At 39.3% G+C, this 25,716-nt stretch overlaps 3 protein-coding genes and 1 non-coding gene across 7 annotated transcripts; 2 read left to right on the forward strand and 2 right to left on the reverse strand.

Annotated features, from left to right (window-relative positions):
* The first annotated feature begins 732 nt into the window (after nt 1-732).
* Nucleotides 733-2,705, forward strand: LOC149898142 (uncharacterized). 3 transcript variants are annotated; one of them, XM_090115590.1, is made up of 2 exons: nt 733-970; nt 1,040-2,705. In XM_090115590.1, the coding sequence occupies exons 1-2, from the start codon at nt 865-867 to the stop codon at nt 2,470-2,472; spliced, it is 1,539 nt and encodes a 512-aa protein (XP_089971716.1). In that variant the 5' UTR covers nt 733-864; the 3' UTR covers nt 2,473-2,705. The 3 variants fall into 3 exon arrangements, with proteins under 3 accessions (XP_089971716.1, XP_089971717.1, XP_089971718.1); XM_090115591.1 differs by having other exon boundaries at nt 1,046-2,705; XM_090115592.1 differs by having other exon boundaries at nt 827-970; nt 1,032-2,705.
* A 2,610-nt stretch (nt 2,706-5,315) lies between these two features.
* On the reverse strand, nt 5,316-9,668 carry LOC149898143 (nucleoplasmin-like protein). 2 transcript variants are annotated; one of them, XM_090115326.1, is made up of 6 exons: nt 9,513-9,668; nt 8,752-8,891; nt 8,419-8,544; nt 7,857-7,982; nt 6,862-6,912; nt 5,316-6,252 (listed from the first exon to the last, which is right to left on the reverse strand). In XM_090115326.1, the coding sequence occupies exons 1-6, from the start codon at nt 9,532-9,534 to the stop codon at nt 6,151-6,153; spliced, it is 567 nt and encodes a 188-aa protein (XP_089971452.1). In that variant the 5' UTR covers nt 9,535-9,668; the 3' UTR covers nt 5,316-6,150. The 2 variants fall into 2 exon arrangements, with proteins under 2 accessions (XP_089971452.1, XP_089971454.1); XM_090115328.1 differs by lacking the exon at nt 6,862-6,912.
* An 888-nt stretch (nt 9,669-10,556) lies between these two features.
* On the forward strand, nt 10,557-25,118 carry trbd (ubiquitin thioesterase trabid). Its single transcript, XM_090115329.1, has 18 exons — nt 10,557-10,944; nt 11,219-11,490; nt 11,768-11,848; nt 12,414-12,507; nt 12,728-12,822; nt 13,318-13,417; nt 13,816-13,932; nt 14,275-14,422; nt 15,163-15,248; nt 15,891-16,004; nt 16,422-16,550; nt 16,958-17,099; nt 17,599-17,734; nt 18,378-18,486; nt 19,016-19,148; nt 19,818-19,914; nt 20,570-20,718; nt 24,697-25,118. Exons 2-18 carry the CDS (start codon nt 11,356-11,358, stop codon nt 24,773-24,775), a joined length of 1,944 nt encoding a protein of 647 aa, XP_089971455.1. The 5' UTR covers nt 10,557-10,944; nt 11,219-11,355; the 3' UTR covers nt 24,776-25,118.
* Nucleotides 25,119-25,592: 474 nt separating this feature from the next.
* Nucleotides 25,593-25,668, reverse strand: TRNAS-GGA (transfer RNA serine (anticodon GGA)). Its single transcript has one exon. It is a non-coding gene; the product is annotated as a tRNA-Ser (tRNA).
* Between the last annotated feature and the right edge of the window lie 48 nt (nt 25,669-25,716).

Raw genomic sequence — 25,716 nt, forward strand, 5'->3', positions numbered from 1 at the left:
AGTTGGGCCTGAACCCTTGAGTTGGACCAATACACATGAGATATTGTTTTTATAATAGATCATAACACATACATAACGGGAAAAATATATATAAAAAAATAATCAACCGGGTTTTTGTACAGTCACATCAAGTTTTATTTCTTTGTGTATAATATTTTTTGCAATAAATAACTGTTATAAGACAATGACAATATCTTTATGTTACTCCAATTCACTTTCACTTACAAATACGTACTAATCATAAGCCTTCTAATAAACGAAATACACTAATATTATGTTTTGTAACAGGTACATAAACCGTGTTTATTCACTTTATTATAATTCAACGTAGTTAGACGTTTTTTGTGGTTAAACTTAAACACTCCAGTGACATTTTGATTCATATTTACTTCACTCGAATTAAAAACACCGTTATTGTGCGAAAAATAATAGCCAAATAAATAAAACTTTTTGCCTTGACTGTACAAGAACCCGGTTGATTTATTTTTTTATTTTATTTATTTCGTAAGGTATGTGTAATGATCTATCACAACAACAATATTTCGTGTGTATTGGTCCTAGCCCAAGTTTCAGGCCCAATTTGCCCATTCTCCTTTAATAAATTACTAATATATTTATATGTCATTGATTGTCATGTCATTGAAACCACACGGATTCATATGTGTATTCTGCGGCATAGACAGTGCATAGTCGTTTAAAGGCTCTGTCAAGTGTCAACTGTCATATAATTATATAAACAATCATTGTCATTATTTGTGAATGGCCCTCTGATTTTTTATAAATAACTTAGTTAAATAAGTAATAAATTTTAAAACTATATTTAATTATATTCAAAACTACATCAGAGATATCAATTACGCAGCTATGGATGTCAATAATTCACACAATCAAAGTTACTGGTTTGTTGTACGTGAAGACCATAGCAATGTCATATTCAGCAGTAACAATTTTACAATTCAAAACCCTCAAAGTAGGTACAATCACCAAAAGCCTTTAATTATTTGATTCCTACATATTTTCTGATTTAACAGTTTTTTAGTTGCAGGTCAAGAAACGAGATTTATAGTGGATACAGGTGACAACCGACAATTTATGCAAGTTGATAATATTCCAGCTATCCAAGAGGAACCTACTAAAGATTCTTGCAAAGAAATAAATCCAACAAAAGAAACTGATAACTTTTGGGACAGAAATAAAGTTAAGCTACTGTTATCACTATGCCGTGAAAATGGTTACAATGTTACTATGGACAAATTTGATTTAAATGAAATTGCAATTTTAGTTGGAACTACACCTGAAGATTGTGATAAAAAGTTCCGTAATTTACGTCGGACATACATAAGATTAATGAAGAAGAAATTAATGGGAAAGGATATAAAATGGGTACATTTCAACATTTGTGAAGACTTATTCAAAGATTGCAAATTGTTGAACCCAGCTTTGGAACATTGGGAGGATGGGAAGGTCAGACAACTGCTAACACTGTACATAGAAAATATTAACAAATTCCGGGATCCTAATTTCTTACAAAAAGAAGTATGGAAAGATATAGCTTCACAGTTAAATACTACCGAATATAATTGCTATCACAAATTCAAAAATTTAAAAAGAACATATTTCAATTGGCTCGAAAGGAGCAGAGAAACAGGAAAACTTATCAAGTGGCCCTATCATCATTATTTTGAAAGAATATATTATAATTACAACCCAGATCTTGGTCCATGGGATAGAAATAAAATAAGACAACTTATAAATGCATATTCAGAAATTGCACACATGTTTAGGAATCCTAAGTATCAAAAGAAAGAACTGTGGAGGGAAATCTCTAGAAAAGTTGGTGAGAGTCCCAGTAATTGTGACAGGAAGTTTAGAAATTTGAAACAAACCTACATTAGGCTAAAGATGAAAGTTGAAACTGGCCGTTCAATAACCAAATGGAGATATTATAAAGACTTCTCAACTATATTTGAAAATGAAACTTATTCAGCTATGAATGATCTAGAAATTGGTTACAAATCTGCTGAACAAGATTATATAACCCAGTTGTTAAATTTCTACATTGACAATAAAGAAAAATTTAGGGACCCACTTGTGAAGAAGAAAAATTTATGGAGATTAATTGGACCTAAACTTGGTTTATCTCCTGAAGAGTGTGATAAAAAGTTTAGAAATTTAAAACAGACTTATATCAGATTGGCAGAAAGAAAGAATTTAAATGGAAGAAACAATGGATGGCCATATTATTCATATTTTGAAAGAATCTATGATGAACCAAGGGCATTTGGCAAGGAATGTAATCACACTTGTAATGTAGATAATGTAACTCTTAAAGAAATCAGAAGCATAGTTAAGGATGCTTATGAAGTGAAAGGTAATGATAAATTTGAGAGGCTTGTGAAAGTGGTAGAAGAGGCAAATGATATACAGAGAGAAAGAAATAAAATACTTCAAGCTTTATTGAATAGGAAATGAAGTATTGTGAAAATATGCTTGTGTTAGTTTTCTGCAGTATGTTGTCTTAGAAATGGGGCTAACATATTTTGCAATTATTTTACTGGTCAAATTTTCAAAGATAGAAGTTGTTTGGAATTTATATGGATTTTTTGTAATTTATTATGGATTTTTTGGACAGTTTGAAAAGCTATAGGCTCAGGAAGTCTAGTATCTAGGATGGAAATTGATTCATGTGATGTAATCTTTGGTAGTTTGTAGTTTTGTACATTGATTATTATTGAAAGTAAAAAATATGAGATCTTGATATTGAAAGCTAAAATTTCTTTTATTTGAATTATTATCAATCCCCATAAGGAACAAAAATAATCTATACTAATATTATAAAGCTGAAGAGTTTGTTTGTTTGTTTGAACGCGCTAATCTCGGGAACTACTGGTCCGATTTGAAAAATTCTTTCGGTGTTAAATAGCCCATTTATCGAGGAAGGTTATATTATATCATCACGCTACGACCAACAGGGGTGGAGCCACGGGGGTGAAACCGCGCGGAGCAGCTAGTAATATAATAAAAAATAATAGGATATTTATTTGGTAATTTCTGGCATAGTTTAAAAATATCAACTAACTTTCCGCCCCCACTCCGCAGCTCGTTTTAAGATCGCGTGTAATACAGTTATTGCGTGACAGTCAAAAAGTTTTCTTTACTCTATTTTACTGTTCCCAAAATTTCCTTTGTTTCAAATTTGATCAAAATTAGTGCAGCGGTTTAAGCTTGAAACGATACATATACAGACAGTGAACAAGTCAAGAAATCGTATTATTGAACTAGCGCCTTTTGCTTAATGGTCGTGAATCAAAATAAGTGCAGGTTTTTTTTGATATTATAAAATGAATATCTGCACGCATCCTAGCGTGTTATGGTAATAGCACGATGTAGGTAAGTGCTTCGCAATCTAGCCTTCATTATTATAGAAACAATACGCCTAGCGGGCAAGTACGAAAAACAGATTAACATCAATGAGTTTACGTATCTCGGTCGGTCTGTCCGTTACTCATAAATAGATAAGATTTGTTGCAGCGATCTTTTCGTTGCCTGATGAATATAGAAAGTAGCTGTATTTGTATAGAGATAGATGGAGTATCAAACTATGAATGCAAAGGCTGTATTTGGACTCATGGCTACCATACATTGTGCGTACATCCGCCGGACTTCTCTCTGGTGCCAGTACGACGGGAGTAGGGCATGCACCCGGGTTTACCCGGTTCCGAAAAACCCGGGTAAACCCGGGTTTTTTGATGATCTTGAGAACCGGGTCTAAATAGTATGAAACCCGGTTCTCCCGGTTCCGACTAAAATATTAAAATATAAAGTATTATTTATATTTTGCTGCATTATTTTAACAAATTAATTGTATCTGGCAACGTCAGACTCACGTGCATCGCGAATTTTCGTGCCACGCCTCAAGATTGGCTCTGATTGATTGTCTAACCTTAGATGCTATAAGTTTCCTACGGTTGTATTACAAAAAAAAAATTAGGCTTCGAAATTGACATAAATTATGCTACGGAAATATTTTTATTAGATTTGTCGTGAATTTGATAAGCTGTTGATTTTACTGTTTCATATAATGATCCAGTCATGTTTTTGTTTTTGGTATCAAGCTGAAATTTAATCGAATACTCAAGTCCTCGGTCCCTTTTATGTGAAAAAGTCGAACTTACAAGCCAACGCATCAAAAGATACAGCCGTAAATGCTGAAAATTTTCGCAAATTTCGACATTCGCATGGGACTCAAAACCTACAGCTGGGTACTTTTCATGAACACAGAGCCTTTAAATTTGGTAAAAGTAACGTCTTATAACACAGATAAAGGAAAAATTGCTAGAAACATAAATTTTACAGTTATAACATTATCTATAGATATAATAAATCTGTAGAAGGGTCAATTCTGTACATTAAAAATATTGAAAAAATAAATAGCAGGGGGTGTTACTGGATCGATATCAAACCCAAATATGTGATTAAAAAAATTTTTGTCTGTCTGTCTGTCTGTATGTGAAGACATCACGTGAAAACTAACGGTTCGATTTCGATGAAACTTGGTATAATTATACCTTATTATCCTGGGCGTAAAATAGGATACTTTTTATCCTGAAAAAATACGTAGAAAAAAAATTATCTTTATTTTTCAGTTTTATCCATAGACGTTGTTCTGTAGAACCGCGTACACACGTTGCGTATTATTATAGGCCTAGCCGTATTTGGGTCCAATAGATATTAATAAGATGTCATTGTCAGAGTTAATGGAGAAATAAACCATCCACGCGAAGACCGACATCCGCGCGGACGGAGTCGCGGGCGGAAGCTAGTAAAAAATAGGTTTGTTCGGAGCCCTCGGAGCGCGAGTCCGACTCGCACTTGGCCAGTTTTTTGCTTTACAGTTTGCAGTTAATGAATAAGGTTTAAGTTTATATGTGATATTATGATAACAAGGTACTTTTATAAGACTGATAAATAAAGAGAAGTATTGAAATTTTGTTTCTTTATTAATTTAATAAAATAAGACACAAGCCGCGTAAAATAAAAGGTCCATCAGGTACTTTTACAGTTACTTTTGTTTAATTTCGTATTTTTTCCGAAGTATTATAAAAGAACCGGGTAACCCGGTTCTACCCGGTTCTGAGCTCGATTTGGAACCGGGTTTCAGAAACTTGGAACCGGACTCGGTTCTGCATGCCCTAGACGGGAGTATGTTTAGTGATGACAGATTTGTCCATGGATGTGTATGGTTCATCAATAAGAAAATCATTGGAGGGACATTCATCTGTTTTCATTTTACTTAAAAAAATAAAAGAATGAAATTGTTTAGAAACGTTTATTTATTATTACAGTTCTTATGTAATATGTATATGTACAAACAAACTATATTAGATTATCAGTTTTCATTCTGAAATGAGAAATCATTAGCAATTCAATAACATGTTGTCCGGCAGTACACTGATTATGCTTAAATTAACTTAATACATCAGTATGATTTTAAACTTATTAATGCTATAACACAGTAAGGAATGAAAAAAATTAAGTTCAGAAAAATGTTGTCATACTAAGTCATCGGTTGTAGAAAAGTAATAGTCTGCATTATTTCACCAAGACATCATCCTCCTCAGTATCATAAGTACTGTTTACTTTTAAAATTTGTCAAATTTATAGTACATAACAATACTAAAGGAATTTAAGTCTCCTTAAAATAGACAGGCTAAATGGATGACCAGTAACATTCACAAACATTCAAACGACACACTCTCGCACAAGTCATACAATGTAAACCTATTCTCGATTACCACACTATGTTGTTAAAACTAAGACGCCCTCATTACCACACTGCACAGCCAACAATGGCAATAAACTAGGTAACATTACCTAACATTGACAGCCATTTGTATAAATGAATTCAGTCTTCCAACAGCATTGATCTGTCAAAGTCACAAAGATCAAATTAAAAATAAAAGTCAATAATACTTAAGATTGTACAAATACACACCTACAAACTATGTCGCAAAGGTGGATATACCACGAGATTATTTTAACACATTTAATTAACACCTAGTCTCAAATGTAAGATGTGTGGAGTCCACAAACTTTCGTCAACGGCAGACAGTGTGGTCTAAAGAGGATAGGAAGTTACAGGCGGTTCATTCACTTCTTGGCGTTCTTCTTGGGTGAGGGGGCCTTGCCTTTAGCGTTGTTTGACATTTTCGATTTCTTGCCTTTCGGCTCACCTTCCTCTTCATCTTCATCCTGCAGATAAAAAACCATGTATTATTCCTAATTATCTATACTAATATTATAAAGCTGAAGAGTTCGTTTGTTTGTTTGAACGCACTAATCTCGGGAACTACTGGTCCGATTTGAAAAATTCTTTCGGTGTTAGATAGCCCATTTATCGAGGAAGGTTATAGGCTATCACGCTACTACCGACAGGAATGAAGCCACGGGGGTGAAACCGCGCGGAGCAGCTAGTTCCTAATATAACAATAACATAAGCTGAAGAAATTACAAATCAAAACTACAACTACTAAGCATCAGTTATGATTCATACAATCAACAATAAAACCACAACTGATCTCATATTCAAGGCTTTCAGAAGGTAAAGGGATTTAGGAATGAGTACAGAAAACCAACAGCCAATTTATGGTAAACTGGTAATAAGTTTTAAGGCCCAGTTTTAGCAAAACATGACAGCAACCCAGCATAGTAATAAATTTACAGTTTTTATTATATTTATAGTAATATCTATGTAATAAAGGGTTTGCATAAGGGATTTACGCTATCATTATTTTGAAGAAACGGGCCACACGCCCTTTTCCTTCTGTTTGCATAAGTGTATTAGTTGAAGGTTTTCAGTACCTCATTCGTCTTGCGCTTGCCGGCTGATGATTTCCTTTTATTCTCATCTTCCTGCAAATTTAGTTGCTACTTGAGTACTTGTTATAAAAATAAAAATGTGTGCGTGTACTAGTGTACACACGTAAGAAGTGAAACTTCTTTATGACCTTATTTTTCAAAAAAATAATTTACTATATGCAACTTTACAGAAATACGTCAATCATGCGTGGTAGGGGGATAAAAACAAGATGGCGCGTAACGGAAAAATGTTACACTAAATTTTTGTCCAACCCCGATAAAGAAGTTTCACTTCAATAATACCACCTAAGTGGCAAATTTCATTAATAACTTCACTCCAATAATAAGCAGTACATTGAATAATAAAAACTAAAAAATACCTACCTATTGCAATTCACATAAATTATGGGAAATTAAATCATTATCTTTTAGCTTATTATTTGTAATTTCGAGTGGTAACTCTAGATTAAAATGATTGATGGCCGTTTTATTATTACATGCTATTTATGTATTTTAATTATTCAGTTTAAATGTAAAAAAAAGTCACAGTTATAGTCTCATAGCCTATTACATGCACGGTCATTAATTTGCTTCTTTTTTTATTGTAATCATAATTACCATTTTATATAAAAAGTTAATAATTTTAATTGAAAGTTGTATTAAATATTTTATCTATACTAATATTATAAAGCTGAAGAGTTTGTTTGTTTGTTTGTTTGAACGCGCTAATCTCGGGAACTACTGGTCCGATTTGAAAAATTCTTTCGGTGTTAGATAGCCTATTTATCGAGGAAGGTTATAGGCTATATATCACGCTACGATCAATAGGGGTGGAGCCACGGGGGTGAAACCACGCGGAGCGGCTAGTATTTTATAATTAATGTAAATAGAGGTATTAATTGTCAATGCCTAAACAATCTTAACAATTCAAACCTGTGTTACAATAAATTGTATATTGTTAAAATAGACGTATAGAATTAAATAATTCCAAAACATACCTTAAACTGCGAGTCATCGCCCTCCTCCTCATCGAGCATTTCTTCTTCCATCTCTTCCATATCTTCAAACTCCTCAACGAGAGCACCGAGTAAGTGCTGACCAATCAAATGTACAGGCCCTGATCCCTATACAAATAACCCTTATTAAAAAAGTCTAAGTATTTAGGGTTTTGGTTATATATTATTGTATAATCAGACAAATGCCTCGAGAAAATCATGCTTGGACTGTGCAACATCAAAACGATGCTACACTATCCATCAATATAACCAATGGTTGTTTTATCATCATTTGAATTGAATTCATTAGAGAAATTAAGATGTTTATGACTATAATTGGGAAATAATATGTCTTAACAATTAAATATTAATTACTAGAGGTCCGCCCCGGCTTCGCCCGTGTTACATATTTCGCAATAAAAAGTAGCCTATGTCCTTTCTCGGGTATCAAAATAACTCCATAGCAAATTTCATGAAAATTGGTTCAGTAGTTTAGGCGTGATTGAGTAACAGACAGACAGAGTTACTTTCGCATTTATAATATTAGTATGGATTAATATTATACCTGTGTGAGTGTGAATGTTACTGGTGCGTCAGGGAACTCAATGTCCAATCTAGCTTGCCTCGTCTCACCAACTTTCAGGATGGCCACAGGGATTTTGATTGCATCTTGTAAGCACATAGTTTCAACCTGAAATAAGATAAGCACATATGAGTAAACTATTTTAAGTACCATAAATGAAAATAGGTTATTAACCATGGAACTTATGGTAATTCTATAGGTTACAAAAACGATATATTCAGGATATAAAAGGCATGCTTTACATTGAACACACATGTTAATATGGAATAAGTTTTTAGGTTATGTTCAATACAATAATTAACTTTGTTCAATTACCTGCACAACATTGAGTTCGTCGGGTTTGGCGTCTGGTCCGAGTAGCGCAGTACGAATGAGCAATTTGTTGTTGCGCGGGTATTCCGCTTTCGCTTCAGGATCCCATGTTTCGGACTGGTGTGATGAAGAAAGGGTGACGCCTGAAACAGCGTGGTACACAGGTTAAGTCTAGTAAAACAGTACAACGTCAATATAACCTCAATACGAACTGTATTAAATAAATAAACCATTAAAAGTTGCACTAAAATATCGGTTTAGCTATTTATGTGACAATATTGCTAATGGAGAAGACGCTCTAGAACATAGAATGGACGCCATTCTCGTTTTCAAATTACGCGCCTTTACAGTGGCATACCACGTTATTTTACAATATTATATTTCTAGAACCCAGTTAAACACTATCATAGATGTTGCAGTTACTATTAAAAAGTATAATATATTAACAATTGAACTATAAATGGGAAAAGGCCGATAACACCTAACAAAATTATAGAACAAAAAATGGCGGCAACATATTATATTATATTCTTTAATTTTTTCAAGATTTACCAAGACTTCTTACATTATTTCTCGAGTAAAAGAAAGCTAGATTATGAGCCACAATATAGCAAAATTATAATAACAGCACTAATGAAAATGGCGAAGAGCCGGGTGTCAAATTGTGACGCAAATTTTAGAAACAGATATTTAACAAAGTACACGATTGGGTTCCAAAATAATAGAAATATCTGAATATTCACATATTACTTTAAATAACTCACCGTAAAAATATTCGTCCGACATGGTGATTTCGTTAATTTATTAAGATTTTCCGACACGTTCACGTGCGATGCCGGTGCACACAAATCTGAAGTCGATGTTACCATTTCTAAAATCGCAACCCTCTTTTTCTTCTGACAGGCGTTTCACATAGTGTTACTATTATAAAAAAAAACTGGATGACCGGGATGAACGGAATCACAACGGAATATTTTTTTTAAACGGATTATCCACCAATTTGCATACGCTGTCTTCGTCCGAGTATAACCGGTAGAACCCGGAATAAAAAAAAAACTCTACATAATATCACTCTGAATAGTGAAGCTTTTTTGGGTAAAAGAATCGATGTTCAGTTCCGAAGTTTGCTCAATATAAATAGAAACTTTACCTCTATGAAATAAATAATATGATGGAGATGGACTTGTATAGGTTGATTATTTTGATTCTCTGTCTTCTCTCTCTTTTAATGATTCAATTTTGATGGATTGTAAAATAAGCACAGGGTCCATCATGTGTAAGGCCGCCTGTCCATCGGCAAGAAAACTTCCGAAAGAAATGTCCGACAGTCTGTCTCACAGCAGCTTGCAAGTCTAATTCCGCGTTTCCACCTGCAAGTAGACTTGCAAGTTGCTGTCAGACAGACTGTCGGACATTTCTGCGGAGGTTTTCTTGCAGATGGAAATGCGGCCTAAGATCATGTGTCATAAAGTCATAGTGCTTTGGTACCATTTACAGAATGGAAATAAGAATTAAAAGTATAAGTAAATTTACATAGCATGAGGGGAAAAGTAAATCCACTGTTGATGTGTAAAATTTTCTAGTAAAAATTAATTACACAATAAAAAATTACTGTAGACCTCCTGTAGACAGTCTCATAGCATAGTCTAAATGAATTGTAAATTGGCCCGTCTAAAAATATTTATTTTGTCTTTTGAGATAATTAAAACAACTTCTAGTACAATTTTGCTGTAAAAATAATTTCTGTGATAACGTAAAATAAGTTTCTAACAATTTCTGCTCTGCTATAGCTGGCAAGTTAACCAGAGTCCAGAGACTAATCTAAATGTTTGGTCTATTTATAGACAATAATCGCCATTATTATAAAATCTTGATTTCTATTGGTTGAAATAATGCATAAGACTCAATCTGGTTGGTTGAATTTGAAATACTCATTGATTTAACCATTGAGCACTAAAAAGTTTTATTTATTATTGGTCCAATGTTAAATGTCAGATGAGACAAATTTAATAGTCAAAATAGAATAGAAAATACCGTATAAACATAATTGCCTTCATCTCCGTTGTTTCCCTTATGTTTTTCCCATTTGTCCCCATTGGTTTCGTTTGATTAATAGAAATTATTTTCGTCCATCCGTAAGTTAAGGCTGTGAAATTGGAGAAAAAAATTGACCATTCAATATTTTCGTATTGTGAAGTAAGTAAGAATTTGTCGATTAATTTGCTACGTTTAGTCTTGACCTTAAGCTTAGGGCATCGATGCTTTAATGCAGTTTTGAGTTGTGTAATAACACTGAAATACCACAAACGATGCCAAGTTTTACGTTGTTGAACTAGCTCACAGTTGCAAAAAGGCTCGAGCATTTTAGCGTCAATCTGTCAATTTGTTATGAAAGTGTTGCGACATTATTGTTTCATTCGTCTTAATTGTGTGGCTTTGTTATGAATCTATAATGGATTATTTGTTCTAGGTTAAAATAACTGGGTTGTAAAATAATTGTAACAACTGTGCAATCACGAATGCTTGTCTTATAAGAATCTAGTAAGATGTCAACTTCATAATAGAGAGAGGGGCGGTTGATTTCCACTCATTGTAATTGATGGTAAAATGAGTGAAGAGTTGCAAAATGATGGTAACAAAAAGAGTCCATCGCTGTCTAATGCTGAGGGAGGTGTGCAGGGAGCAGAGTGTGGGGCTCACGTTGATGCTTCCACTAATGTATCACAGACCAATATTGCACAGGTATATCTTTATTCATATTTAAAGAGATCTCAAATAATTAAATTTTGACTTAGAACCAGCAATACATACTTTGTTAGGTTATTATTTATTTTGATATAACCTAAAAATTTCTTTATTTGTCAACAAAAAATCAACAACATTGCAGCAAAAGAAGACCACACTTTAGTATTTATTATATTAGCTAGGTTTAACTGCTATTAGGTATAAGACTAAATTTCTAAAAGTATTTATTAGTTCTTACATATAGTTTATTTATTCTACGTTGATAATATTACAGATGACAGGAGGTGTAGCATCAGATAATGCAAAATGGCAGTGTGAAATATGCACTTATGAAAACTTTCCTCTCTCTCGCAAGGTAGAATTTAATTTAGTCATTTTGGTATTTTCATCCTTATTCCATTCCATATCCATTCAAGATAATATTTAGTTAACATTCAAAATATGATATTTTTGTGTGAATTGAATAATTATTTGCCATTTGTATGATGTGCTGCGATTAGCAAGTAAAACAGCCTAACTACGATATTACGTAGAACAGGGTACAATAAGTTGCGGTATTACTGTATTCAATTATTCTTTTATTCTGAAAGAAATTATTCATCAGAGACATCCAGCAAATGAAAAGATGTAAAAAAAATGTGTGCGTGTACTAGTAGACGTAAGAAGTGAAACTTCTTTATGATCTTATTTTTCAAAAAATAATTTACTAAATTCAACTTTACAGAAATACATCGAATCACGCGTGGTAGGGATAAGAAAAAGGTGGCGCGTAACAGAAAAATGTCACGCGTAACAAAAAAATGTTACACTAAATTATTTTACAACCTTGATAAAGAAGTTTCACTTCAATAATCGTTCAGCTATTGTTAATTATAACTTTCTTAAAAGTTTAAGATCTACATATTAAACTTTTATTTCAGTGTACAATGTGCCGGGCGGCCAAACCTTGTCTCGGTGAGGATATATTCAAACTGCAAGATGGTGCCAGTGCATTACCTACTCAAGATATATGTGGTATGATCTATATTATTCTATAGACTATAATATTTACAAAAATAAGCGAAATGCATGAAGCGACAAATTCAATTTGACATTTTATAATAAATAATTATTTGACGGTATGTATACAGTTTTATTTTTGTGTTCAAAATAGTTAATCAGTTCAACTCATTTGAATGGAACTATTTAAATTTTCTAGTATTCAATTCGAATTGAAATACGTGATAAATTTTAGGTGCGGAAATGGTCGCAGAAAGATTGAAACCTTTGAGGATATCGTCTCCACAGGGACATGCGAGTGCTTCGTCAATTAATAAATGGCCGTGTGCAGTGAGTAGATTCTTTTTATAATTTTCAGATGTTAAAAAAATAATAATAAAAAGAGGTTTTGTAAATTCTAAAAGTTTATCAAAATGAAATGAGTGAAATAAAAATTAAATTAAAAATTTGAGTAGAATATTTTGATTCACTATATTTATTTGTTATCTTTTTTTGCTATCACTATTAGAATATTAGAATATTTATAATATCTTTCACTATTAGAATATTTAGAAGCAGGCTGCATTTATTAAAGCTAGGCCTCACTACTTTTTGATGTGATAACGTTTTTAAAATCGTTTTAGTCGGGTGACATGTTCAGAAACTTGTGTCACACTAAAACCTCACGAGCGCGATCGCAGGTATAACGATAGAGAGACGGACCGATCTCCCGTCTCATCTCGAGCGCTGCCACCAATAAGACGTTATCACGTAAACATCTCGATCGTAAACCTACTTTACAAAAAACCAATTTTTTTATGTTATATTACTTATTTATTATAACAGACGTGTACGTACGAGAACTGGCCGCGTTCGCAGAAATGTGCAATGTGTGGTGCCGCGCCACCTCGTGGTCATGATACACCTAGATTGATGCACCCCACTGGTGAGTGTCATTTTGAACCTTATTTATATGTGATTAGAGTTTATTTTATATTTTAAATTAGTCTATTTACAGATGTATTCTTGATGGATAAGTTATTTTTAAATATAGTATAGTCCTAAAGAATGCTATTGTCTTTTAGGTGGGAACAAATATGTTTTGTGTTTTTAATACATTATTTGATACAGGGAAAAAGTAATTAAAGTACTGCTTAGCTAGAAAAACATACTTTTGTGACGTTAGGAGATGGTTTTATTTAAGACTAATTTTAACTGGCTTCTAAAAGAATGCTATCCAGTTGTGAAATGATTTGTGTGCGAATTTTCTGAATATCATTTTCATTTTTTTATGTTTAACATATTGAAAATGATAACCAATTATGATGAAATTACCTCTTTCAGGTATAAATGACATATGCAATAGTCAGAATACGTCTGTACATGAAGTGGAGCCGAACGGGCGTCGATCAAAACGTAGGAATAATAATCCCGATTGGATCTGGTTGCAGGCTTGTCTCGGTGAGTCATTGTAAATATGTATGTACATTTTTTAATTATTTTGTGATTAATAATACAATAGGTAACTTGGTCAGTTATAAAAAAAAGATCGTGTGTGCTGAGGCACACGTGTCAGAAGTGAAACTTCTTTGGCAAGATTCAAAGATAACAAAATCGTCGCCTTATTCCGTGACATGATGGTATTGCTTTGAAAAAAATTTTGAGCAAACAAACATGAGCAAAATCAACAAAACTTATACTTGGCACACTCTCCCTTTTTTAATTGAGTCTTTCACTTGTTTTTTTCATTTTTAATAATACCCGAAAAAATCTATATTTTTGACAATTTTTACGTGTTTTCAGGTGTGGTAGAAGGCGACAGTCGTTGCGTAGACGCATACTTAGCGGCTGGCGGGTCCCCAGCCCGAGCGCTCACAGCTCCCGAAGTGGCGCTGCTGAACCGCGCGTCTGCGTTCGACGCGGGACACACGCTCGTGCACCTCGCTATACGGTGAGCTCTATGTAGAGTGGAGTGGACAGTGTAGAGTTGACAGTGTTGAGTTGACAGTGCAGTGCTCAAGCAAGCATGTTTTGGGTGTGGTAAAGGTGACAGTCGTTGCGTAGACGCATACTTAGCCGCTGGCGGGTCCCCAGCCTGAGCGCTTACCGCGTAAATGTTAAAAACATGTAATGACGATTCGAAAGTGCTTCTAAAAGAAGTCTAATTGAATAAATAAATGTTTGAGTTTGAGTTTTAGGTTACATTGTTGAATTTTGCCTATTAAAATGACTCTACTATGTATAATAAACATGCAAGCAAGTATGTAGAGTCGCATATCGCCCATGACTCACATACATTCAAGTAGAGTTCTGATTCACACGCATGCGAGTGTGTAGAGCCATATAGAGTTCCCATGACACAAAATTTCAAATTTCAAATTTATTTATTTGTTTCACAATTTTTTACAACTCATATAAATTGTAGTAAATCCCTGGTTAACCCACTAGGAAAAACCTGTGCGGGGTCAACCAGTGACCTCCGTCGGCTTAGCATATTTTTAACAATATGATTTTAACAGTACATATTTAGAGACAGAAATTTTTATGTAGGTACAATCACACACAATATAAAGTTCTCATGAACCAATGATCGTATAATATCGATAAAAATTGTAAGTGTAATATCATTATTAATGCCAACTGCATTAATAATGTTATAAAATATTTACTAAATAAACATTTCCCTTACAGGTTTCAAAGGCAAGAAATATTGTCAACGTTATTATCACAGATATCAGGCGGAGGTCCCGGCTTGAAACGGTCACCTTCTTATGTAGGTATGTAATTATGAAATTATTATATTCTTGTTAGGTAGTTTCATTTTTAATGCCTTCCATGGTTAAAAATAACAAAGAATACAAATTAATGACACTTTTTATGAGAAAGATGAAAATGTTTTAATATAAATGTGAATGAAAGAATAAAAAAACTGAATTGTTAACAATCTTTTCCGATCGTAATTTTTCACGGCTTTAACCATAGAAATCTAAATAACAAGACACATAGAAGTGCTTTATTGTCATAATTCGTATGAGTTTTGAGTTGAATAATTTTAAACTCCAAGTTCTTAAATAATCTAAGGTCTATCTTATTCAATTTTTCAATCTTTATTCGGTTCATCTTTACCGCGGCAGACAGTCGAGTGCCACACGTATTTTTTGAAGTGAAACTTCTTTATCGGGGTTGGAAAAAAATTTCGTGTAACATTTTTTCGTTACGCGTGACATTTTTCCGTTAAGCGCCATCTTTTTCTTATCCCTACCACGCGTGATTCGACGTATTTCTGTAAAGTTGCATAAAGTAGATTATTTTTTGAAAAATAAGGTCATAAAGTAGTTTCACTTCTTACGTGTGTACACGAGGACATGCAAACATTTTTTCATTAATTTATTTATATTAACCACAATTTGTATTTCCAGCGCCCGACCTAGCCTCGGCAATAAGACGACACGTGGCCAGCTGTATACGACATAAAAAGGGCAACTTCCCATGTCGATACGTTAACGAATTCTGCACTTTCTCTTTACCGGCTGGTGAGTTATTATTTACTAGCTGCTTTCAACCGCGTGGCTCCGGTTTTGTTGGTCTTAGCGTAATTATATATAGCCTACTAGAGGTCCGCCCCGGTTTCGCCCGTGGTACATATTTCGCAATAAAAGGTAGCCTATGTCCTTTCTCGGGTATCAAAATATCTCCATACCAAATTTCATGCAAATTGGTTCAGAAGTTTTGGCGTGATTGAGTAACAGACAGACAGACAGAGTTACTTTCGCATTTATAATATTAGTATGGATAGCCTTCCTCGATGAATGGGCTATCTAACGCTGAAAAAAATTTTTAATCGGACCAGTAGTTTCTGAGATTAGCGGTAATATGATTAATCCGAAAAAAAAATACAAATATCAAACTCGACACGTGTATTATAATAAAAAATAATTTAAAATAAATAGAAATCGACGAGCTACCAGCCGCGATACAAGAGCAACTATTCGCTGAGCTGCTAGACAAGGAGGCGCAGCAGACGCTCGAAACGGACGCACCAATAATCAATTGGAGTATAGAACTTACTGTTAATTTAGGTAAGTTTTTTTTATTCATAAAAGAATTAAGGTCGTCAAAAAATGTCCGAACGTTCATTTAAATTGGCACCTTTTTCATTGCAGTAATGTTCAAACTTCATTGTATCGTTTATTGGTAAACTCTGCCTAGCGTAGGCAGAGTTTTGCGTCGGACAACGAAGACGTCGTTTTATGCGTGATTGTGACTAGTTATTTATTGAACGTCGATGATGTTGTAGTATTGCTTTAATAATGTGTCCGCAACTTGTGCCTTTTTTTATCAAACAAATTGTTTTATTTATTTCTTCTGTAAAGTTTAGGACCCTTGGCGTAAATTTTTGCCTTCTAACAGGTTATTGTGATGTTGTTTGATGCATAATAAAGTTTTGATTTCTTTTTTTTATATTAAAAGTGTTTTTTATTCACAGGATCTCGGTTATACGCACTATGGAATCGTTCGGCGGGCGACTGCTTACCGGACGCGTTATGTCAAGCCGCGTACGGAGTTTTCGATCGCGCGAATGTTTTACGGACTGCGCTCGCTGATACACTGCATCATGCACATAGAAGGTGATATACACACAGACAGACACACAAACATCAAGAGATACGGACATACAGAGACGGCATATGCACATAATTTAATGTATACTCAAACACAAACGCCCACACGCGCATTGAAATAATTTCAATGCAATTTCAATGAAATACACGCAATTTTACTAAAATACGCAGACGCAACACATACGCTCACTCAAACATAAAAAGTAAAGAAAGAAAGAATGCATGGAGAAGATATTTTCAATTTCAAGTTGAGATTAGTATCAGAGAGCCAATTGAAATTTGAATGTAATTAGTAACACATTTTTGTGTATGCAAGATACATACACAAAGATTGCGTTTAGTTATGACAAAAGAAATAATCTTTTTCTGACAATTCAAATTCAAATATTATGAAAGTTGAAAATTTGAAAAAAAAAATTGAAATGAATATTATGAGAGTGGGCTAATAAATTTCAATTTATCCGAAACTTGTACAAATGCATTTATACTTAAAATTCGTGTACAGTTTCTACGGTCGCTTCCAAGCGTGGGAGCGGTTACAAGCGGCGCAGTTACAGTACGCACCGGAGGAAGCCCAACTGCGGGCTGAATGGTCCAGGCTGTTGGCGGCCGCGGCTCGACCGGGCACTGCCTTGCATCAGGTGATAGATTTATTAATGGAAACAATATTTTTTTGTATTTATATATAATTAATAATTTTTAATATGGAAACAATTATTATTGGATTCTAGGCATTTGTCGGTATACTACAGTACACAATCATAGTTATGTCGTTTAGAAATATAAATAGAACATTTTATTTGGCATGAATTCCGACTCGAAGGATCTTAACATATTTTTTGAAGTGAAACTTCTTTAGGCGTTGAGTTTGAGTTGAGAGTAAAAATTTCAAGGTCGCGTCATGGCAATACTGTCAAGTCAGGCATTGATTTTGCTATATTTGAGTCTTGCCAAAGAAGTTTCACTTCTGATACGTGTGCTCGGTACACACGCTCAATTTTTTAATATTTTTACTGTATACAAACCTGTCAGTAACACATAATAATATTTACCCAATTTTATGCAGCCATTTGGAAATAATGTACAGTCATTTCGCTGATTTATCTTTATTTATATAGTTTTATTTAACAGTTGCACGTATTTGCGCTGGCGCACGTGTTACGGCGGCCGGTGCTTGTGTACAGTAACACAATATTAATATTTATCCAATTTTATGCAGCCATTTGGAAATAATGTACAATCATTTCGCCGATTTATCTTTATTTATATAAATTTATTTAACAGTTGCACGTGTTTGCGCTCGCGCACGTGTTACGGCGGCCGGTGCTTGTGTACGGCGTCGATGTTGTGAATTCGTTCCGCGGTGAAGCACTCGGATATGCGCGTTTTCAGGGTGAGATAGAGATATTTTTATTTCACCTATTAATGTACCATATTTAACATAAAAGTTTATTGTGATTAGATGTGAAAAAGGTCGGATATTCAATCATTGACGTACAATAAAAAAACTAGACGTATAAATTGTCGGATCAAAACTCTGCCTGAGCGTCTATTAGGCAGAGTTTTCTAACAAGCGTTTCAATGGATTTTGAATATTATTACTGTCGAAGAATAAGGTGCTTATTTTAATGAATGTTTTATACAACGCAGCTCGGACATTTGTTGATTTAAATTTTAATAGGCGATTGTCATTATAGTTATTTATAATACGTCAAAGAATGAATTGATTATGAGGCAATATTACGTAAAACTCTTATTTCATGCCGTGTTGGTACGTATGTAGTTGCTTCGCAAACACACGATATTCCGATCATAGGACACATTGTTTAAATTCTCGCAGTTAAATTCACTCTGTTGTGCAAGTTCATAATTTTATGTACATGCAATGTGCCCTGTATATATATTTTTACTATATTTCCCAGGTATATACCTACCCTTACTCTGGGATGTGGAATTCTGTTCAAAATCGCCCCTGTGTCTCGGCTACACGCGCGGACATTTCTCCGCGCTCGTGCCGCTTGAACCGTACGCGCATAGACACGATTATATTTGCCGGTAAGTAAGAAAAAAGAAAAAAAATTGTGTGTGACGAGCACATGCGTCAGAAGTGAAACTTCTTTGGCAAGATTCAAAGTTAGAGGTAGGTATCGCCTCACTCCATGACGTGACGATATTGCCATGACCTTGAAATTTTACTCGCAATGCGCCTAAAGAAGTTTTATGTAAAAATACTTAAAATGTAATAATCATGAAAGTCTGAAAAAATACATCAACTAGGTACATGTTGACGCTAGAAAAACGAGAATTATTATTTTACGAAAATTTTTTTAATGTGTAAAAATAAAAAATAAAAATTGGTTGTTTGTAAAGTAGGTTTACGATCGAGATGTTTACGTGATAACGTCTCATTGGTGGCAGCGCTCGAGATGAGACGGGAGATCGGTCCGTCTCTCTCTCGTTATACCTGCGATCGCGCTCGTGAGGTTTTGGTGTGACACAAGTTTCTGAACATGTCACCCGACTAAAACGATTTTAAAAACGTTATCACGTCAAAATCAAAATCCACCTGCAGGTTCAGTCGACCTCGTACTTCGTAGACAAAATCACAATAATTTATACAAAAAATAAAAATCAAAATAATAAGGTATACAGATAATTAAAAACTAATATTTTAGAAATACGGTGGATTTTTTTTTATAATTTTTTTAAAATATATTGTTACAGCGAACCAACGGAAGAAGATAGCGAGGACATGACATTTCTACCGCTCACAGATTCTGAAGGAAAATTATTACCTGTCCACTTTCTTACTTGTGATGAGGTAACGTATATTAACAATTTTTTTTTATTAAATTTAAGTTATATTATGAAAATTGAAAATTAGGCTTTAATAATTGAAGTGTTTGTATAGACTATAGAGCAAAGACTGAGTCACTGGTCAGTTGTAAAGGTCTTTAATTACATAGACAGAATTTATCATATTCCCCTTTTTTTTCTATTTTTTTTTTGTTTCAAATAATTATCGACCCTGGTCTATAGACTGACATTTTAAGGCAGGTATCGATTTTGCGCTAAAAATTTTAACACAATATTCATATAAGTTCAAAATAATATTTGGAACGCGTTCCGTGGAACGTGGTATCAAATTAAAAAAATATGAAGTAGGCGGGTAAGTCACACAGAGCGAGCAATCGCACAAAGCATTTTCCACGTGATGCTGCTCATTCTACGTGGACGTGCTTTGGCCGAGTTGTTTCAATTGTTTTTTTTTATTCAAAATAGACCAAGCATTTGACCGCGATCATGCCGGGTTGTAAGCGTAGATGCGTTCGCTTTGAGAGAGTGATTTGGCGGTATAAATTATCGCTTTGTCTAAACCGGCCTATTGACACTCACACACTATATTTCGTATGTTTGTCCGCATAAATCAGCCTATTAAAATGGCCACAACTTAATTTTATACGTCTGTCCGCTAGATGGCGGACGAGGAGGGCGTGGTCCGGCGCTGGACGTGCGCGTGCGTGACGGCGGGCGGCGTGCTGTGCGCGCGCCAGCGGCTGCACGCGCGCCCGCTGCTCGCCGCGCAGATGTGCGAGGAGTGGCTCAACCACTACCGCCGGCTCGCGTGAGTGTGCCCACACACACACACACACACACACGTGACGGCGGGCGGCGTGCTGTGCGCGCGCCAGCGGCTGCACGCGCGCCCGCTGCTCGCCGCGCAGATGTGCGAGGAGTGGCTCAACCACTACCGCCGGCTCGCGTGAGTGTGCCCACACACACACACACACACACACGTGACGGCGGGCGGCGTGCTGTGCGCGCGCCAGCGGCTGCACGCGCGCCCGCTGCTCGCCGCGCAGATGTGCGAGGAGTGGCTCAACCACTACCGCCGGCTCGCGTGAGTGTGCCCACACACACACACACACACACACGTGACGGCGGGCGGCGTGCTGTGCGCGCGCCAGCGGCTGCACGCGCGCCCGCTGCTCGCCGCGCAGATGTGCGAGGAGTGGCTCAACCACTACCGCCGGCTCGCGTGAGTGTGCCCACACACACACACACACACACACGTGACGGCGGGCGGCGTGCTGTGCGCGCGCCAGCGGCTGCACGCGCGCCCGCTGCTCGCCGCGCAGATGTGCGAGGAGTGGCTCAACCACTACCGCCGGCTCGCGTGAGTGTGCCCACACACACACACACACACACACGTGACGGCGGGCGGCGTGCTGTGCGCGCGCCAGCGGCTGCACGCGCGCCCGCTGCTCGCCGCGCAGATGTGCGAGGAGTGGCTCAACCACTACCGCCGGCTCGCGTGAGTGTGCCCACACACACACACACACACACACGTGACGGCGGGCGGCGTGCTGTGCGCGCGCCAGCGGCTGCACGCGCGCCCGCTGCTCGCCGCGCAGATGTGCGAGGAGTGGCTCAACCACTACCGCCGGCTCGCGTGAGTGTGCCCACACACACACACACACACACACGTGACGGCGGGCGGCGTGCTGTGCGCGCGCCAGCGGCTGCACGCGCGCCCGCTGCTCGCCGCGCAGATGTGCGAGGAGTGGCTCAACCACTACCGCCGGCTCGCGTGAGTGTGCCCACACACACACACACACACACACGTGACGGCGGGCGGCGTGCTGTGCGCGCGCCAGCGGCTGCACGCGCGCCCGCTGCTCGCCGCGCAGATGTGCGAGGAGTGGCTCAACCACTACCGCCGGCTCGCGTGAGTGTGCCCACACACACACACACACACACACGTGACGGCGGGCGGCGTGCTGTGCGCGCGCCAGCGGCTGCACGCGCGCCCGCTGCTCGCCGCGCAGATGTGCGAGGAGTGGCTCAACCACTACCGCCGGCTCGCGTGAGTGTGCCCACACACACACACACACACACACGTGACGGCGGGCGGCGTGCTGTGCGCGCGCCAGCGGCTGCACGCGCGCCCGCTGCTCGCCGCGCAGATGTGCGAGGAGTGGCTCAACCACTACCGCCGGCTCGCGTGAGTGTGCCCACACACACACACACACACACACGTGACGGCGGGCGGCGTGCTGTGCGCGCGCCAGCGGCTGCACGCGCGCCCGCTGCTCGCCGCGCAGATGTGCGAGGAGTGGCTCAACCACTACCGCCGGCTCGCGTGAGTGTGCCCACACACACACACACACACACACGTGACGGCGGGCGGCGTGCTGTGCGCGCGCCAGCGGCTGCACGCGCGCCCGCTGCTCGCCGCGCAGATGTGCGAGGAGTGGCTCAACCACTACCGCCGGCTCGCGTGAGTGTGCCCACACACACACACACACACACACGTGACGGCGGGCGGCGTGCTGTGCGCGCGCCAGCGGCTGCACGCGCGCCCGCTGCTCGCCGCGCAGATGTGCGAGGAGTGGCTCAACCACTACCGCCGGCTCGCGTGAGTGTGCCCACACACACACACACACACACACGTGACGGCGGGCGGCGTGCTGTGCGCGCGCCAGCGGCTGCACGCGCGCCCGCTGCTCGCCGCGCAGATGTGCGAGGAGTGGCTCAACCACTACCGCCGGCTCGCGTGAGTGTGCCCACACACACACACACACACACACGTGACGGCGGGCGGCGTGCTGTGCGCGCGCCAGCGGCTGCACGCGCGCCCGCTGCTCGCCGCGCAGATGTGCGAGGAGTGGCTCAACCACTACCGCCGGCTCGCGTGAGTGTGCCCACACACACACACACACACACACGTGACGGCGGGCGGCGTGCTGTGCGCGCGCCAGCGGCTGCACGCGCGCCCGCTGCTCGCCGCGCAGATGTGCGAGGAGTGGCTCAACCACTACCGCCGGCTCGCGTGAGTGTGCCCACACACACACACACACACACACGTGACGGCGGGCGGCGTGCTGTGCGCGCGCCAGCGGCTGCACGCGCGCCCGCTGCTCGCCGCGCAGATGTGCGAGGAGTGGCTCAACCACTACCGCCGGCTCGCGTGAGTGTGCCCACACACACACACACACACACACGTGACGGCGGGCGGCGTGCTGTGCGCGCGCCAGCGGCTGCACGCGCGCCCGCTGCTCGCCGCGCAGATGTGCGAGGAGTGGCTCAACCACTACCGCCGGCTCGCGTGAGTGTGCCCACACACACACACACACACACACGTGACGGCGGGCGGCGTGCTGTGCGCGCGCCAGCGGCTGCACGCGCGCCCGCTGCTCGCCGCGCAGATGTGCGAGGAGTGGCTCAACCACTACCGCCGGCTCGCGTGAGTGTGCCCACACACACACACACACACACACGTGACGGCGGGCGGCGTGCTGTGCGCGCGCCAGCGGCTGCACGCGCGCCCGCTGCTCGCCGCGCAGATGTGCGAGGAGTGGCTCAACCACTACCGCCGGCTCGCGTGAGTGTGCCCACACACACACACACACACACACGTGACGGCGGGCGGCGTGCTGTGCGCGCGCCAGCGGCTGCACGCGCGCCCGCTGCTCGCCGCGCAGATGTGCGAGGAGTGGCTCAACCACTACCGCCGGCTCGCGTGAGTGTGCCCACACACACACACACACACACACGTGACGGCGGGCGGCGTGCTGTGCGCGCGCCAGCGGCTGCACGCGCGCCCGCTGCTCGCCGCGCAGATGTGCGAGGAGTGGCTCAACCACTACCGCCGGCTCGCGTGAGTGTGCCCACACACACACACACACACACACGTGACGGCGGGCGGCGTGCTGTGCGCGCGCCAGCGGCTGCACGCGCGCCCGCTGCTCGCCGCGCAGATGTGCGAGGAGTGGCTCAACCACTACCGCCGGCTCGCGTGAGTGTGCCCACACACACACACACACACACACGTGACGGCGGGCGGCGTGCTGTGCGCGCGCCAGCGGCTGCACGCGCGCCCGCTGCTCGCCGCGCAGATGTGCGAGGAGTGGCTCAACCACTACCGCCGGCTCGCGTGAGTGTGCCCACACACACACACATTGTGTCTACACTGTACATACACGAGAAACTTACACTCACACATTATGTGTACAGTGTACACACACGAGCAACTCACACACACATTATGTGTACAGTGTACACACACGAGCAACTCACACACACATAGACACGTGCAGGTGAACATATACGCGCACATACGCTCCCACGCGCGTCGTATACATACACATAAATACACCCATACGCACGCACACATACGTGCAAGCAGGCATATACGCGCTTATACACTGTATTAACAATTTTCACACGCACTCTACCGCACACACATGAGCAAAATGAGCATATACACAAGCCTCATAAACGAACACATACACGCACACAAAAACGCACCTAAGCGAACACACGAGCACAAACTCACGCGAATGCAAGCGCACTCGCAAACACTATGTTGACAATGTTAGATATGTATCCAGGGTGTCACAAATTTAGTACACTAAATTTGTGAGATCAAACGAAACGTACAATTTTTCATACATTGATTACGTAAAAAATACTCCAAACGTAAAAAGTTTTTTTTTTTGTATTGACACTAAATGTACTACATGCCTGTATTACATTAATTTTACCATCGTTTTATTATTGACTTGTTCTTCTAAATTAAAAATAAAGTAATATTTTACAGCCAACAAACGCGCGGCCCATTCCCGCCGCGATTGCACACGGCTGAGTTCTCCAGTGATCCGGATACAGATGAAGAATAAAAACCCTTATTTTGGAAAAATAATGTATTGTTATATTTTTTTTGGTGTGTTGAGTAGATTCCATGTGTAGTAATGTCCAGGAACTAGAAGGTGTAAAAAAAACTTTTTTAAGCTATTGCATAGCTTCTATCGCGGGCCTTGAGCGCGGGGACTGAATCCAGAAATTCCGTAACGAAAAAAACCTCACGCTCCCCACTCCGACGGGCGCGGAGGTGTGGCTTGAAGGCATAGCATGCAATAGATTTACCGCGGTAGTCCCCGAGTTCCACACGTCTTTTTTTAGTTTTGAGGTATCATTTAAACTTTCATTGTAATAAGCTACCAATAGAAACATAAAAGAATAAAGTTGTTCTAAAAAAACATATTTTGGTAGATAGAGTCCTTTTACCGCTTAATCATAACAAAAAATTCCCAACTTAACTAATTAACTCTATAACAATTCACCTATCTTGATATTTTATTAATTCTCAAATAAAATTAGTAATACGAATTTAATTATTTTCTGTTTGACAAGTATACGTATGGAATCTACTCAAACACTTGATAGTTATCTATATACGTGATTTCTGACTGACCGTAATCACCAACATGTTAAAACGAATAAATCGCTTATTTTGAACCGTTAAAAATTAAAAACCAAGAATAAGATCTTTAGTTTTATAGTTCAATTGAAAACACAACGAAAATAAATAATTACTTTAAACAACCTATTTCAAGCTTAATTACATTGTAATAAAGTTCACATTTCAATGCATTCTAATAAACTTCATTTTGCAAGTCAAATATGTATAAATTTATAAAGAATAGAAAAAATTCGATCACGAGGCGGGACTCGAACCCGCATCCTTCGCGCCATTCCGGGGCGGATGCCTTACCAACTCAGCCACTCGTGACCCGCCAGAGCAATCGAATTTATTCTATTCTTTCAGTTTTATGTGTCT

This window comes from Colias eurytheme, chromosome 23 (assembly GCF_061535395.1).
Source record: "Colias eurytheme isolate Ceu_HAF_F1 chromosome 23, ilColEury1 Martin Lab GWU primary, whole genome shotgun sequence".
Classification (NCBI taxonomy): domain Eukaryota; kingdom Metazoa; phylum Arthropoda; class Insecta; order Lepidoptera; family Pieridae; genus Colias; species Colias eurytheme.